The 18,168-nt window shown below is 40.1% G+C and overlaps 1 protein-coding gene across 1 annotated transcript in view; it reads left to right on the top strand.

Annotated features, from left to right (window-relative positions):
- Window positions 1-18,168, top strand: part of LOC138926222 (low-density lipoprotein receptor-related protein 8-like) — a 277,297-nt gene that overhangs the window by 209,211 nt on the left and 49,918 nt on the right. The window contains exon 4 of the mRNA XM_070279436.1: window positions 1,086-1,301. Within this exon, the coding sequence (XP_070135537.1) occupies window positions 1,086-1,301 (216 nt within the window). The remainder of the gene's footprint in view (window positions 1-1,085; window positions 1,302-18,168) is intronic.

Genomic DNA, 18,168 nt, shown 5'->3' with positions numbered 1-18,168 from the left:
TACAAGTTTTGAGAATTAGGGCTTACTCACCCCTTTCATCCGCGACGAGCTAGTTGAAGCGCTTACACGTAATCGTGGCTGGAAAGAAACAATATTCCGGGAAAGCTACCACCAACCCGTTCACAAATGAAACAATTTACGCAGCTAGCCAATAGAAGCCTTCAATGAGAACGGAAACCTCCGTTCATTAACTCCACGCGATCATACAAGGCCACACGAGGCCTCCCCCGACTCCACTCTGCGGAGGAGAGTCCCTTAAAAGCGCAGCGAAAGCTCCGAGTCTAGCTCGGGAGCTTAGGCTGCCTCGGCCTACAATTAGCGGCTTCTCCAACTACAACAGCTGTCCTTTCTGCTCTCGCTCCTACGGGCTCCCAGAAAGTTGCCGTTTCACCGTCGTTGTTGCCACCAGTCTCGCAACACCTTAAGTTCTGGAGATCTCCGAGTGGGCTCAATCTTAAACTTGCTCCTGCACTCTTCGCGTAAAATCTCCTCCTTGTACTGGATGAACCTTCTTGAACCGCGTCAGAAATGCAAAGAAAATGCTATTTCCACGTGGATTACTAAATCTAGCTTCCAACTTCCAATAACATTCCAATAACCTATTGCCAGATCACCAGATCCCGGTAACACCTATCGCCTTACTACAGTCCTACTACGACAAGGAGTTCCCACATCGGTAGCCTTTTCCCCGCCCCCGGGCTGCCACCAACGCCGATCTATCACCGACGTTACAATTTTGTATAAGCAACGAAATTATAGTTTTCTGTATAAAAGTAGAATCACTGAGAGTGGGTAGGGTTAACTTTAACCTTTTCTATTTACAAACATCAAAAACATTGCTATTTACAAACGTTGAACTCTCTAACTCTAAAAACACCAAAGTTATACCATTTCAGATCAATCAGATATATGGCAGCTATAGGATATAGTCGGCCGATCCGGGTCTGAACATTTCAGTGTATATTTGAAACTTGACACCTCTTCTTTTGCCTAAGAGTTCTTAGAATAAAAAAAATTGAAGGAATATTGATTTCAAACTTTTAGTTTGTGTTTATTTTGAATATGAACTTTTTTTATATGCTCAGATGGACTTATGTTTTGGTCTGATTGGGGCGATGAACCTATGATTGAACGTGCAAATATGGATGGCTCTGGACGCCAAATCATATCCTCGAAGAAACTCGTTTACCCAAATGGACTCGCAATTGATTATGACCATAGTAGGTTGTATTTTGTTGATGGTGGTATCCACACTTTAGAGAGCATGAACTTTGATGGAAGCAGCCGTCAGATAATTATAAGTAAGTACCCGTAATTTTAAATAAGTTCCAACGTATCTAACTTTTAGAATTATATAATTGGGCCGAAAAATTTTTTGTTATAAGCGTTGAAATTTACTTATTAATTTTTTCGCAATTTATATCCCTAAATTTGTACAAAATAAATTTCTGATTATCATGCATTTAAAAAAATCCCTATCGGAGCCCCACTTAATTCGGAGGCTAGGCGTCAAAGAGTTAAAATATGAAAGAGCCCGCTCAATTGGCTCATTTAAAAGATAATTAGCCTTGTGAGACTTGATCCGAAAGGAAGCGCATGTAGGAAAATCCTTTTGAGAAATATTAAAATTAATAAGTCCCGGTAAAAAAAGGAAATTAATGTTTGCAGCGAGTATATTAATGGGAAAAGTCAAAGCTGCCAGTGTACGCCGATCCTCCAACGTGCAAACATTAATAAGAAAGCGGTGGCTCTTGTATGAGGGGGAGGATCATAAAACCTTAGAGGCAGAAAATCAAATTTTAGAAATTTCTTTTGGAGACGCTCTATTCTCTTGGAGCGAATTTTACAAGACGGATTTCAAATGATTGAGCCATATTCCAGCCTTGACCGAACAAATGCAGCTAAGACGCTGAGGATCGAATGTGGCCTTTGAATCGGTTCACGAACCTTTTTATAAAGCCCAGCATAGCATACTCTTTAGGCAGTATAAAGTCTAAGTGACCAGCAAAGTTTGTATTTATTTTTTTCTGAGAACAACTTATTATCTGGTCTTTCAAGGGTAGAACCCATTTATTCGCTAGGTCCCGACGGCTACTTTTCAACTTATCTTTTGAAACCTCGATTTTTCCCCTTAAGTGGAAGGAATCATTCATAATTCCCCTACATAAAAAAGTGAAAAAGTCCGAAGCTGCCAACTACAGAGGCATCTCTAAGTTGTCGGCAATTCCAAAGTTATTTGAAAAATTAATTACCCCTCATTTGCAACACCTTTGCTCTTCAATTATCACTCCTTGTCAGCATGGCTTTATTAAGCGTCGCTCCATCACCACAAACTTAGTGGAGTTGACATCCTTTGTCATAGATGGCTTTTGTAAGGGATATCAAACCGATGTAATTTACACAGACTTCAGCAAAGCATTTGATTCAGTTAATCACTCACTCTTGTTGAGTAAACTGAATATGCTGGGTTTTCTCTTAACGTGGCCTCTTAGACCTCTTAGACCTCGTTAAAGACCTCTTAACGTGGATCTCCAGCTACCTAGATGGAAGGACACAAAGAGTTTTATTTAAAAACATACAGTCCCGTCTGGTCCGTGCTACATCTGGCGTCCCTCAAGGAAGTCATCTTGGCCCGTTATTATTTACGTTATATTTATAAACGACTTGCCCCCTGCTTTAATGAACTCTCTAGTTCTTATGTATGCAGATGATGTAAAGCTTTGTCTTCAGTACAAATCCATCTGTGCCCAATGCAGTCTTCAGTCTGACCTTGATAACTTTCAAAAATGGTGTTTAGCTAATGATCTAATACTTAAAGGATCAAAATGCAAGCATATGTCATTTTATCGTTCTTGCCCTCTGCAAGCTACTTATTCTATTAATGGGATTGCCTTAGAAAAATTAACCCAGATTAATGACCTCGGCATCCTATTAGACATAAAACTTAAATTTGCCGACCATATTTCATTAATGGTTAATAAGGCTAAAGGAGTCCTTGGTTTTATTAAAAAGTGGTCAAAAGAATTTAATTACCCCTATAACCAAAACACTATTCATTTCTTTGGTCCGTCGTATACTGGAGTACGGTTCATGTGTCTGGAGTCCCCAATATGGAGTACATATGGACCGCATAGAATCGGTACAAAAGAACTTTTTAATATTTGCACTTAGACGTCTATACTGTGATGCAAATCTTCAGCTTCCATCCTACAGTAGCAGACTTTTACTTATAAACTTACCTAGCTTAACAAATCGTAGGACAATGCTCGGTGTAGTTTTTCTGCATAACCTTATTAACGGGGATGTAGATAGCCAGCATTTACTAACACGTTTAAAATTTAACATTCCTAATAGAAGGACTCGAAACTTTAGTCCTCTGTTCCTTAGCCATTGTAGTTCGACATATGCACAGCATGACCCTTTTAGGGTATTATGTTCGAACTACAATGGTCTCTACTCTATTACATCTCTTTCCTGTCCCTCTAATTTAAAATATAGAATTTTAAATTTCCTTACTAACTCCTCTTAGCTTAACAAATTTCAAATAGCTTAATATGTACTAACAAATCGTTTCTCGAGCGCCCCTCGGTCGTCTGGGCCTCTAAGCTTTATGATGAATACAGGAATGCTAGCTGATGCTCTTATTGATGCACCATTGATGCGAAAAAAAAATAAAATAAAAAAAAATAAGACTAGATGTAGGTGTCTTATTTTTTTTTCCTGTTTAGTTGTCAAACTTTAATTTTCGATAGAAAAAACCGTTCAGATATCAAGAGTCTGCTTACTGTAGCGGGCAACCAAACATTTCGATAAGTTTTCGGGACCACTATAAGGAAACTCTGGATATATCTTCCTGTAACCATGATACAATTATACAAGGTAGTCCATTAGTTGACTTAAGTCCCTTATTTTAATTTTAACATAGTAAGCGTTAATAGTGCGAGTAAAACGGCTATACAGTACTTTGATTAACCCTCACACGGGGCATGGGGCTAAAAGTTTTTCTTAGTTATGACAAGAGTGGTGTTTATAATTTTATTTTAATTAGTTTTTAATTTGACATAATTCTTTGTTTTTGTTTTTGGACAGCTATTCTCTCGTTTAAGTTCTTAATTCTAAAGTATATACGTATCTTAAAAAAAATATTTTTTTTATATTTACACCAATAGACCTGCTTAACGGCGTTTAACAATGTCTGTTTTAAATTTTTAGTTTAAAAAAACTAAAAAAAAAAACTTTACGCCTAGCACGTGCTTTATCCGTGACGTGATCATCCGTATACATCAAGAAGTAGGCATGACGAAAGCATGAAGAAATGAATTACTAAAGTTAATAAATAGGAGAGGTTACAGAGAGCTGCCTTGTGGAAAACCAGCAAAAAACAATTTGTCGAAGGCTTTGGAGAAGTCAATGTAAATTGCATAAACCTGACATCGGTTCTTAAAGGTTTCAATGCAGTGCTTAGAATAGACCACTAAATTAGTTGTAGAGGATCTCCCAGGCAAGAAACCATACTGGTTGGGGGATGTAAAAGACTCCCCTGTCTTTAAAAATCGTTTATAATGCTTATCCCTTGTATTCTTTAAGTTTTTAAACAACCATCAATTTAGCCATCCGAAAAAAAGGACACCCAATCATAAGCTGCAATAGAGGCATCAATAAGTAACAAGTTAGAATCATTCAGATAATAATTTGGGATGGAAAAAAGGGCAAAAAAACATAAAACTCAACATGAATTACGGTTTGTGGTGCAACGGGACTTAATGGTACATTATATTATTCTATATTTGTATTAACCTTGTTATTTAAATATATAAGATCTAGAATTTTAGATAAATTATTAAAAATATTATTTACTTGGGAGAGGCCGAGACCAAATAACATTTAACACTACAATTTCATGACATTGGCGAACGTTGCTAGGATGCAACGTTCTATCACTGACACTGGTGATGTTTTCCATATGCGCATGATAGATACTTATTGCGCTGTTTAAATGGATATACGACGCAATAATGACGAACGGGCCATGGATGTCCTGAATTGAAACGTAGAGACGTAGACCTGAACGACCAGTTGTAGTGATGCAGTGATAGCCTGAAGAGATCGACGGATAGCAATGATCACACCACCTGCTCGCACACACTGGGTAGTGGATGTATCCTGGTCTTTTCCAAACACTTGGTAGAAGTTGGGCTCGAAAAACTCAGAGGAGCTATGGTTCTTATTGACCCTTGTTTCCACAAGGATGATTACATCAAAGTCGCAGGCAAAAATTTCAGGAGTACCACTGGATTGCCAGGTGAAAACATAGAGAACTCATAATCAGGATTATCCACGTGCAGCAATGATCTACTCTCACGTCCTACTCGGTCAATAAACATCTTCATTCGGTGAAAAAACAGTATGAGCGGGTGGCCCAACGAAAAGAGATAGGAGGATGTCTCGCAGCAGAGTGCAAACGAGGTGAGAAGTAGAAGCTTGTGAAGAGGTAGAAATGACGGCGCTGCTTACTGGGGAATTTTTGACGATCGCGTTTGTGGTTAATGGAGAATAGCCGGGAGGGCAATAATCTTAGCAAGCTCTCTTTGCACAAACCGGCTGACTTTCACCGACATAGGCCAAAAGTCATTATTGAACTCAATATTGAGTCATTATTACTTTAAGGAAATATTGCTCCGCAACTACTTATTTAAAGTTAACGAAATTAGGGGCGTTGATGTCATCATCTTTTTTGACCAGTTTAGGATAAATCGCTCGGCTCTATGTTTACCTTATCTGCGACAAGCTTGCACAGTGTATCAGGTTGGGAAGACGTCACGAATTTACCAATATGAAGATATTTTAAGGTGGGAAATACTTGAAGCTGCGCGCAGCTTGTGGTGATTTTCCCACTTTGCGCCTATTAGAGCTGATCCTCGGGACAGGCTCCTTTAATGCAATTGGAGGCTGGCATATTGTAGTCGTTTCTTTTTTTAGTGCTGTCAGGAATAAAAGTGGGAGCTATAACTTGCGTCCCTGCCGAAGAGACCTCGGGCCCAATGGGTACAGCCGAATTAACCAGGGCATGATACTCTTTGGCTTTAAGGCTCGGATTCTAGATCCAGAACCTTGCGATTTAGCTCATCTTTTTTAGAATTCAAATCATTTCCAATGATATAGCTATCAAATTGTCACAATTAGTTCGAAAAGTTTATATAATGGGAAGGCGGCATGGAAGACACACAGGGAGATCAGCGCGCACGGAACGGCCTCACGCCCACGTAGTTGGGTAGCAGTAGTTTCTTCACTGCACTATGTGAAAACGAGGGGCGATATGAGCGAAATAGTGCACGTCAAAGAAAGCTAGATGAAAGAAAGCTAAAGCCTTTAAGGGGTTATATACAGTTGTACCGAGCAAAAATATGGATTTTTATCGATTTTTTTTTGACACCATAGAAAATATTTATGAAAAATGTTTTACCGACGTTGTTTAGTACATGTTTCTGGGTACTTAAGTAAATTTTTTCATAAAAAAATATTACATAACAAAAATGTTATAGCCGAATTCCCGGATCGTCTTTCCCGGATCGAAAACGGTTCATCCGAAATCCAAAATTCAAAAAAATTTAGTTAGTATATTGTATTTTCTAGTCCGTGAACGAGGGATTTTAAAAAATTTTGACTAAAAAAAAATGGCGACGTTTTTAACAAAAAATGTACCCTCGTTCACGGACTAGCTAATATCATAATAAATAAGTGGTCATAATTTGGTGTTGATCGGATTAGTAGTTTTTTAGTAATCGTGTCCACCGCAAAGGTAATTTCCCAAAAAAAAGATTCTGAGATAATCGCGTTTAAAGTTTCAAGTTTGTTCAAGTTTTATATGCAGATAGTGTGCTATAAATAGCTACAGCTTCGGTTCTAATGCTCCGATCGTTATGAATTTTTGTGAGAATATTCCCAGTAGAATATACTTAAAGAATATGCAATAAAAAAAAATCGATTTTTTCATGTATCACAACTGTATATAACCCCTTAATAATATTATTAATTTTAGGCTAACTTTATTCTTTCCAAAAGTGTATACCTAAGTGTAAAAATTTGTCATATCATCTTTTTTCCAAAATTTTGGTCGGCTCTCTCTCAATCATTATAAAGGCCTATTGGCTTAATATCATTGTGCTATGGAGCTCAGTGATATTATCAGGTGACTCAAAAGCATAGTTTTACCAAACTTATAAAGTGGTAATCTTTTTTTATTCAGTGGTGTTACCTTAGTTAACCGCCATTAGAGAAACGGAATAGGTTCCGCTTTTGAAATATACAGTAGCAGTATTCTATACACATTGAAATTATGTCATTGTGTCATAGAGTTCAGCTATTGTTGGACTACCAGATTTTTGTTAGCCAAAAGCTTTTCCAAGTTACCTGAATCTTAATCGCCCAAGTTAAATTCATTTAATTAACAGATATACAATAGAGGGCGGAGAGGTTGTCGATATACAAAGTTTGCACAAAATCAACCTTAGCTGCTGTAGCTTAACTGCGGGAATGATTTTGAATTGAGGCATTGCCAAGACTGGGAAATTACACATTACACATTTTTATACCCTTGCAGAGGGTATTATAATTTTGTCCAAAAGTGTGAAGGAGTGAAGGAGACATCTCTGACCCTGTCAAGTATATATATACTCTTGATCATTATATAGCTGCCATATAAATGATTGATCGGAAATGGTATAACTTTGCTATTTTTAGAGAGTTAGGGAGTTCAAATTTTACACGAGAGCTAGTTTGGTAAAAGATTACGACATGCCAAATTTCATAGGGATATCCTTCTATATCCTACTATATCCTACTATATCCTACTATATCCAACTATATCCTACTATATCCTACTATATCCTACTATATCCTACTATATCCTACTATATCCTACTATATCCTACTATATCCTACTATATCCTACTATATCCTACTATATCCTACTATATCCTACTATATCCGACTATATCCTGTAGCTGCCATATAACTGAACGATCGGAAATGACCCAAATTTTGTGTTTATGAAGATAGAAAGCTGGAACTTAGTACAGATTTTATTTTAATCCAACCTACCAAATCTCATAACATTCGGTCGACTATATCTTATAGCTGTCATATAACTGAACGATCGGAAATGGTATTTGGTAGAAATACCAACTTTGGTATTTTTGAAGATAGAAGTTTGGGACTTTTTTTAGATATTTTATTGTAATTAATTGGTTTTATTATGATATTCTCATCGGCCAACTATATCAATTTTTTGCGATATATATCCGGGTTTAACTGCAAGGGTATGTCAACTTCGACTGTATTTGGAGGCGAATTGATAATTTTTTAAATTTAAATCCAAGCCTAGCTTGGCTCGGCTCCTACCTCTTCTTTCATTTTTATACCCTTGCAGAGGGTATTATAATTTTGGTCAAAAGTGTGCAACGCAGTGAAGAAGACATCTCCGACCCTATAAAGTATATATATTCTTGATCAGGATCACCTCCTGAGTTGATATGAGCATGTCCGTCTGTCCGTCTGTCTGTCCGTCTGTCTGTCTGTTTCTACGCAAACTAGTCTCTCAGTTTTAAAGCTATCGTCTTGAAACTTTGCACACACCCTTCTTTCCTTTGCACGCAGTATATAAGTCGGAACGGCCCGGATCGGCCAACTATATCCTATAGCTGCCATATAACTGATTGATCGGAAATGGTATAACTTTGGTGTTTTTAGAGTTAGAGAGTTCAAATTTGACATGAGAGCTATTTTTGGCAAAAGAATACGACATGTTAAATTTCATAAGTATCGGCCGACTACATCCTATAGCTGCCATATAACTCAAAGATCGGAAATGGTATTTGGTAGAAATATCAACTTTCGTATTTTTGAAGATAGAAGTTTGGGACTTTTTTTAGATTTTGTATTGTAATAAATTGGATTATATATTCCTATTCCCATAAGGATCGGCCAACTATATCCGATGTTTGCGATATATATCCGGTTTTAACTGCAAGGGTATATAAACTTCGGCTCCGCCCGAAGTTAGCTTTCCTTTCTTGTTTTTTTGTGCAATAGAGATTCTTATCTCTATTTATGGATATTCCTTTCCTTAAAAATATTCCTTTATCCAAATCTTTTCTTTTTTTTTGTGCAATAGAGATTCTTATCTCTATTTATGGATATTCCTTTGCCCACTTTAATCGCTCTCATCAAATATTGCTCTTACCCGCTTTGGCTCTTTGAATTTTACTTAAACATTAAAAAACGTGCATAAGTATTTTTACCGTGCGTAAAGCTGAATTTTATAAGAATTATATTTGCCACTCCTCGATTCAGTTTACTTTTAAAACTTAACTCTTTAAAACTCTTCGAAACTTAAAGGTATCTTAATTTTGTAATCAATACTTTTAACCAACGATTTTAAGTTATTTAAGTCAATATGAGCCGATTCTTGAATTATTGCTGATCTTAGGTCACGTTCAGTCTCCAACTGTCTCCCTTTTTTAAACATACGACCAGCAGATCTTCAATTGGATTCAGGTCAGGACTCGGCGCAGGCCATTTGAAAATAGGAAATTTTTTAGTCACTAAAAACTCTTCGGCCCAGAATTGATATTTATTTCAGAATTCCAATCGAGCTCTTATATGCTGGTCCAGCAGCTTTGGTTTAGGCACCATGCACGTGTGTACAACGAATTTTTTTTCGTTTAAAATTTGGAAAATTCGGCTCGGGTGATTTGGAGGCCCAAATGAGCCGTACTTTGCCCGGATCCTTGGCCGACAAACTATTTCCACCTTAATTTTGTAATCAATACTTTTAACCAACGATTTTAAGTTATTTAAGTCAATATGAGCCGATTCTTGAATTATTGCTGATCTTAGGTCACGTTCAGTCTCCAACTGTCTCCCTTTTTTAAACATACGACCAGCAGATCTTCAATTGGATTCAGGTCAGGACTCGGCGCAGGCCATTTGAAAATAGGAAATTTTTTAGTCACTAAAAACTCTTCGGCTCAGAATTGATATTTATTTCAGAATTCCAATCGAGCTCTTATATGCTGGTCCAGCAGCTTTGGTTTAGGCACCATGCACGTGTGTACAACGAATTTTTTTTCGTTTAAAATTTGGAAAATTCGGCTCGGGTGATTTGGAGGCCCAAATGAGCCGTACTTTGCCCGGATCCTTGGCCGACAAACTATTTCCACAAGGCATTTTTAGCTAATTTCTCAAATAATTTAATACAAATTTGGCATAATTAATTCATTTTTAACACTTCCAATAATTTACAAAAGATATATTCACTTTTTAATATTTTACACCACACTATCAGCACGACAGATAAGCTAGACTCATTTTTCACATATACTTTATATTTACTATGCGAGGCACCAACATATTGTGTAAATAATGGTACTACGAAAGAGATTAGAATGAAGGAATTTTTTTCACATAGAAACAAAAATAAAAGACGAAAACATTTTACATTTATGTTATCAATACATACAAAATTAATGAATGTCATTCATGGTAATCATCCCTGTGGCAGAGGGCACCGAGGAGCGGAAATTTTAATCAAATCTAGCATTGACTACAGCGAGATCGCAACACTCAAAGAAGAATGGATCCAGTGCGCCAAAATCAATATCTCCACCCCTGGGGGGAAAATCACTATCGGTTTCGCTTATATTCCTCCTAGACAGAGCGTGTCCGATAACCAATTTAATTTACTGCTAAATGACATCGGCGACAAATTTATACTCGCAGGTGATTTCAATGCCAAGCACCCATGGTGGGGCTCGAGGATGATTAACCCTAAAGGATATACGCTATTTAAGTGTATTTAGCGCAGAGCCTTCAACTGCCACTCAACCGGAGAGCCTACGTACTGGTCCACTGACCCCCAAAAACGGCCGGACCTACTGGACTTTGCTATATCCTACGGAATTCATCCGGACTCCATTGCCTGCTCGTCTTATGCAGATCTCCTTTCGGATCACAGCGCGGTGGAGCTCCACATTAATACCCCTGTTGAGAAGAAGTTCACCAGTTCCCGGATGATAAGATCACGTAACAACATCGAAACCTACACAGGGTGGCTAAATAACGCCCCAGGGAATACACAGCCGGACCTCAACACAGGATTTGATATTGAAAATGCCGTGGTCAACCTCACTCAGGAGATGCACGATGCTGCCATAGTCGCAACACCAAGGGCTCCATGCAACAACAAAATCCTTCAAAGGCATTGGTGCCTGTGGTCTCCGGAGGTAGCTCTACTGCTCAATGAGGAGCGATGGCTTAGAAGGGTCTGGTTGCGAACTAGGTACCCCAACGACAAAACAGCTCTCAACCGTGCGACGAGTCACGAAGATGCTCCAGAGGTTGCGGACTTGTGCAATTGAAGAATACCTGCGCCAGGTTTATTCCGGCGACCCCGAACACAACTTGTGGCATTTGACAAGCCACATCAAGCGTTCAAAGAAAAGGGTGGCTCAGGTTAGGAAACCCGACGGTGAGTGTTGCCGCTCCGATCAGGGGACGGCGGACGCATTTACTGCTCATTTGGAGGACGTTTGCACTCCGTTCAATAGATTCTCGGAGGTGGACCAAGCTGAGACTGAGAGGTTCCCGTCTCTACCCTGCACGGATTTCTGTCAATTGGAGCCAGTCTAGGAAGAGGAGGTTGAGGAGGAGGTCTCTGGCCTCAACACCAAAAAATCCCCGGGTGCGGATAGCCTTAAAGCACTTGCAATCAAACTTCTCCCCCCATTAGGTATCCAAAAGCTTACGAGCATATTCAACGCTGAGCTGATCTTGCTTCATACAGGCCGATAAGCTTACTATCAGTACTATCCAAGTTACTTGAGAGAGTATTTCTGCGCAGATTTCAGACTGTATTGGACGAGGCTGGCTTGATTCCAGGCCATCAATTTAGTTTCAAGCGTTGTCAGGCCACTCCGGAGCAATGCCACAAGATTGTACAATAGATCCTAAACAGCCTGGAGGAAAAGAAATATTTTCGCGCAGTTTTCCTTGACTGGCATTTGGCTGGGTCTGGCGTCCGGGACTACTAATGAAGATAAAAGGAGCGTACCCCATGGGCATTAGGCCTTCCTCAAGTTATACCTGAATGTCAGGTCATTTAGGGTCAGATGTGGAAAAGCAAGGTCAGCTTATAGGTCTATTAAGGCAGGTGTCCCGCAGGGCAGTGTTCTTGGTCCAATACTCTACACACTATACACAGCAGATATGCCTAATATAGATGAAGGAGGTTTGCTAGCCGCAACATATGCTGCCAACACAGCTTTCCTAGCCTCAGCAAGCTTGCCACAGGATGCCTCTGACTGTCTTCAGCGTCAGCTTGATGCCCTCCACCCGTGGCTTCAAAGATGGAACATTGAGATTAATCATGATAAGTCCGCCCAAACTACATTTACCTTGAGGAGAGGCGACTGTCCACAAATTAGCATTGGAGGCACTGCCATACCACCTAAGTCAACTCCTTAATACTTGGGAATGACGTTGGACAGGCGTCTAACATGGAGGACCCATCTACTGCGCAAACAAATGCAGGTACAGGAAAAGCTGCGGCTGGTTTATTAAGCGAAAGTCAACCCTGAAGCTGAGGGTAAAACCACTAATATAGAAGTCCATAGTGAAGCCAAATTGGACTTATGGTATCCAACTGTGGGGCACAGCGAGTCCAAGCAATATGAAAGTCATTCAGCTGGCACAAAACAGAGCTCTAAGAACGCTGTCTGGGGCTCATCCTTACCATGAAAATTTGACTATTCATGTCCAACTGGGCATCCCTACAGTCGGCGCTAAATTTAGAAGATTTACCGCTAAATATAAGGACAGACTAACACGACATCCCAACACATGTGCCACAAATTTGCTGGACAACAGCTGGATTTACTAAATTAACTTTTTAGATTCATAACTTGTATTTATCAAACTCCTATTTTCAAGGTTCACTCAAAAAATTTAAATATTGTTCCTAACTGAAGACAAATTGTAAATAAAACTTTTAAATGTTAAAAAAAAACAAGAAAGGAAAGCTAACTTCGGGCGGAGCCGAAGTTGATATACCCTTGCAGTTAAAACCGGATATATATCGCAAACATCAGATATAGTTGGCCGATCCTTATGAGAATATGATAATATAACCCTAATAATAATAACCCTAAGAATAATATCAGTCTTCATCTAGCTTTCTTTGAGTTCGGACGTCTACTTTTTCGCTCATGTCGCCTCTCGTTTGCACCGAGTGCAGTGCAGAAGTTACTGCTACCCAACTTCGTGGGTGTGAGGCCGTTAGGTGCGCGTCGATCTGCCGGCGTGCCTATCACACCGCTTGTGTTGATTTGCCCTCGGAGGCTATAAAACTACTTATTAACATTCCGAACTTAATGTGGCAATGTGATAGCTGCGTCATTGGAAATGATTCGCATTCCAAAATTGATGAGCTAAATCATAAAGTTCAAGATCTGGAGTCCCGCTTCGAAAGCCTTAATGCCAAAGTTGACCTAGCCCTGGTAAATGGAGCGGCTGTGCCCGCTGGACGCGCCTCCTCGGCTGGGGTGCAAGTTGTTGCTCCCCCTGCTATGCCCACCAGCACTGGGAGCATAAAGGCTACTCTGGGGCAGGCCCCAACGGCATCTAAGGGGGCTGTCCCGAAGAAGAAGAAGCGGATCAACCCTAATAGGCGCATTCTGGGACAAGCTCCCAGTTGCGCTCAACTTCAAGTGCTTCCCACCTTGAAATACCTTCATGTGGGTAAATTCGCGACGTCTACCCAACCGGATGCATTGTGCAAATTTGTCGCAGATAAGCTGAACGTGGAGCCCAATGATTTAGTCTGTGCTAGGCTGATCAAAAAGGATGCTGACATCAACGCCCTCAAGTTCGTCAATTTTAAATTGGGAGTTCCGGAGCAAAATTTCCCAACAGTCTTCAATGACGATTTTTGGCCTATGTCGGTAAAAGTCAGCCGGTTTGTTCATAGAGAGCCGGCTAAGGTTATTGACCTCCCGGCGATTCTACCTTTACCGCATTCGCAATCTTCAAAAAACCCCCAGTAAGCGGCGCCGCTGGCGCCGTTACATCGTTTTCTTCTCAAGCTGCAGTTCGTCACCCCGATTGCTCTCTGCTGCGCTACCAACAACAATCGGCGTGGGCGTTCATGGTAACGGTTGACGCTGCCTTCAATTCCTCCAATAATTGGCTTCGTTTGCTGATCTATATTCTTCAACAACAACAACTTTTTTCAAGGCGAGTTGTTTATTTCTTATCTTCACTTCTTGTGGATGCCCAGCAACAACAAGACGATGGTAATCGAGACGCTGGCAGCGCATCGCTTATCTTATCTCTTTTCGTTGGGCCACTCGCTGGTGCTTTCTTTTCGCCGATGGAAGATGTTTATTTACGTTTTGGACCCGAGGGTGGATCTTTGCTGCGTTTGGATGTGCCTGAATATGAACGCTCAATGTTTTCACCTGGCACGGAATCTGCCTTGCTACTGGACTCTCGCAGGTCTACTGATGAGTCTAATGGAAATTTCTATGTGTCCTTGTCGGCTATTTTGCAAGCTATGCGTATTGGATATGCCTCCACATGCACCAGTACCAGGAGTGCACCTTCACCATCACCGCCTTGCCGTCCAATTCCCAGTTTGGACTGTAGCTACTCGTCGTCCTTGGACCCTAATAAAAGCCTAAAAGTTCTATTCCAAAATATATCGGGAATGAGAACCAAGACCCGGATGGTATTCCTCAATTCTTCTGCCTGCGATTTTGATGTAATCATCCTTGTGGAAACCTGGCTCAATGACAAATTCAGCTCCTCTGAGTTCTTCGAGCCTAATTTGTACCATGTATTTCGAAAGGACCGAGATGCATTCAGTACCCAGTGTGAGCGAGGTGGAGGTGTGATCATCGCTATCCGTCGATCTCTTCAGGCTACACCACTGCGCCTTCCGGTGGCCGACCCTTTACTGGATCAGCTTGCGGTCTCAATCCAGGGCGTCCATGGCCCGTTCGTCATCATTGCATCATACATCCCTCCGAACAGCGCATTTAGTATATATCATGCGCATATGGAAAACATCACTAGTGTCTGTGCTAGAACGTCGGACCCTACCGCTTTGATGGTAGCTGGCGATTTCAACCTGAGCTCCATTGTCTGGTCTTGGGACCCGGAATCTCCCTGCATGCTACCTAGCAACGTTCACCAGAGTCATGAAATTGTAGTTTTAGATGATATTTTTAGTCTGGGCCTCTCCCAAGTAAATAATATTTTTAATGATTTATCCAAAATTCTTGATCTTATATTTTTAAATAATTTGATTAATAGTAAAGTAGAATTATGCAATGTACCATTAAGTCCTTGTGATATGCACCACAAGCCATTGGTAATTAATATTGAGTTTTATAGTTTTTTGCCTTCTGCTTCCCCCATTCCATATTATCATCTGAATGATTCTAACTTGTCACTTATTAACGCCTCTATTTCAGCCTTTGATTGGGTTTCCCTTTTTTCGGATGGCTCAATCGATGATTGTTATACTAAGTTCTTGGTTGCCCTTTTTAATATTATTGATACTTATGCCCCTGTGAGGGTACGAAGATCCTATAGGCTTCCCTGGTACACAAAAGGTTTAAAAAACTTAAAGAATAGAAGGGATAAGCACTACAAACGATTTATATTGACAGGTGAGACTCGAGCAGGAGAGCTGTACCGGCAATTTAAGCGGGAATTTGATTTCCTTAATAAGTTCCTCTACAATCAGTATATATCCGATGTCGAAGCTAGCCTTCGATCCAATCCTAAAGCTTTTTGGCGGTTTGTTAACAGCAAAAAGTCAAAATCGGACATACCTTCATCCATATGTTATGGTAATTTAGCAGCCGACTCGGATCAGGGCGTTTCTGATCTTTTTGCAAAATACTTTGCCTCTAACTTGGAGCCGAAGGTTCCTTGGAGTGATCATGAAACTCTTCTTAGCATTGAGCCTTTTCTTAATGTGAGTAACATGGACGTTTTGGACGGTGACCTAGTTGAAGCCACTGGACATCTGACCGAGTCGCTCACACCTGACGTGGACGGTATCTCCCCATTCTTTCTTAAGAGGAGTATCGCTTCTCTTTCTACTCCCCTTCAACTGCTGTTCTCCCTTTCGCTCTCTTCTGGTAGATTCCCCCACCGGTGGAAGATTACTTCTATAACGCCTATTCACAAAGGTGGCAGTAGGTGTGATGTTACTAACTATCGACCTATAGCCAAAATTTGCAACGTCGCTAAGATACTGGAGCGGATAGTAACTAAAAAATTGACTTTTCTGGCTCGCAATTTCATATCCCCCAACCAGCATGGTTTTCTGCCTGGGAGGTCCACTACCACTAATTTAGCTGTCTTTTCTAAGCACTGCTTTGAAGCTTTTGAAAACCGATTTCAGGTTGATGCCATTTACACCGACTTCTCCAAAGCCTTCGACAAAGTGTGTCATGCTGCCCTTCTGGCCAAATTATATAAATTAGGTATTCATTCCTGCCTATTATGTTGGTTCGAGTCTTATCTGGCTGACCGACCTTGCCACGTTACTGTTGGAGACGCTATCTCAAGTCCATTTGTCACCTCCTCTGGTCTTCCACAAGGCAGCTCTCTTGGACCTCTTCTATTTATAATTTTCATTAATGACATCTCGTCATGCTTTCGTCATTCGCACTTTTTAATGTATGCGGATGACCTTAAAATCTATAAAGAGATTAGCTGCATTAGTGACAGTTACTTGTTACAGGAGGATATATCCAGAGTTTACTCATGGTGCTCCCGCAATCTTCTTCCATTAAACTTATCTAAGTGTTTGTTTACCCGTTACAGTAGGCGGTCTCTTGAAATCTGTACGGGTTATTCCATCAACAATTATAATTTGGCAGCTAAAGAAGAGGTGTTAGACCTTGGTGTCTTATTCGACAGCAAATTTAAATTTTCGGGTCACTTAGACTACATTTTACCTAAAGCGTATGCTATGCTGGGCTTTGTTAAGAGGCACGTGAACCAGTTTAAAAGTCCATACTCGAGCCTCAGCGTCTATGCTGCATTCATTCGGTCGAGGCTGGAATATGCCTCAATCATTTGGAACCCGGAGTGTAAAGTTCGTTCCAATAGAATTGAGCGACTCCAGAAAAAATTTTTAAAATTTGCACTTCTGCCTCTAAGGTTTCAGGATCCTGTTCCTTCATACCAGAGCCGTTGCCTTCTTCTGAACGTTTGCACGTTGGAGGATCGGCGTAAACTGGCAGCGTTAACCTTTTTAAATAATTTAATCGTTAATAACATTGATTGTCCTTTTTTGTTGGGACTCGTTAATTTTAATGTTCCTCAAAGGGATCTTCGTACCTTTGCCCCCTTTCGAGTTAAATGTCATAGGGCCAATTATTTCTTAAATGAGCCGATAGAGCGGGCTCTTTCTTATTTTAATTCTTTGCCGCCTAGCCTCCGAACTGAGTGGGGCTCAGATAAGGGTGTGTTAAAACACAAGTTATTAAGGCATTTAATAAGTTTTTGTTAATTTTTTTGTTTTATTTATTAGGTGTAAGTTGTTATGTTATGTAGCCATGTAAGGATTTGTCCATTGGTGAAATAAATAAATAAATAAATAAATAATAACCCAATTTATAAAAATACAAAATCTAAAAAAATTCCCAAAAATACCAAAGTTGGCATTTCTACCAAATACCATTTCCGATCGGTCATTTGGCAGCTATAAGATGTAGTCGACCGATCGTTATGAAACTTGGACGGTCAAATTAACTGACCAAAAATATAATCTGTACTAAGTTCCAGCTTTCTACCTTCAAAAACACAAAAGTTGGGTCATTTCCGATCGTTCAGTTACATGGCAGCTATAGGATATAGTCGGCCGATCCTTATGAAATTTTAGAGTGTCGCAATATTTTGCGAAAAATAGCTCTCCTGTTAAACTCTCTAGCTCTAAAAACACCACACGTTTGGAACATTGTTGTAGCAAAGTGAGGTATTCCTGATACCAGCGCTTCCAGAGTCCTTGGTAGAGTGCTTGGACCAATCAATCCGGGATGTGGCTAGGGTCCCCTTCAGGAATGGTTGTAAATGATCTGCCTATCAACAAGT

This window comes from Drosophila bipectinata, chromosome XL, assembly GCF_030179905.1.
Source record: "Drosophila bipectinata strain 14024-0381.07 chromosome XL, DbipHiC1v2, whole genome shotgun sequence".
Taxonomy (NCBI): domain Eukaryota; kingdom Metazoa; phylum Arthropoda; class Insecta; order Diptera; family Drosophilidae; genus Drosophila; species Drosophila bipectinata.
This window is presented reverse-complemented; position numbering and strand designations above follow the sequence as displayed.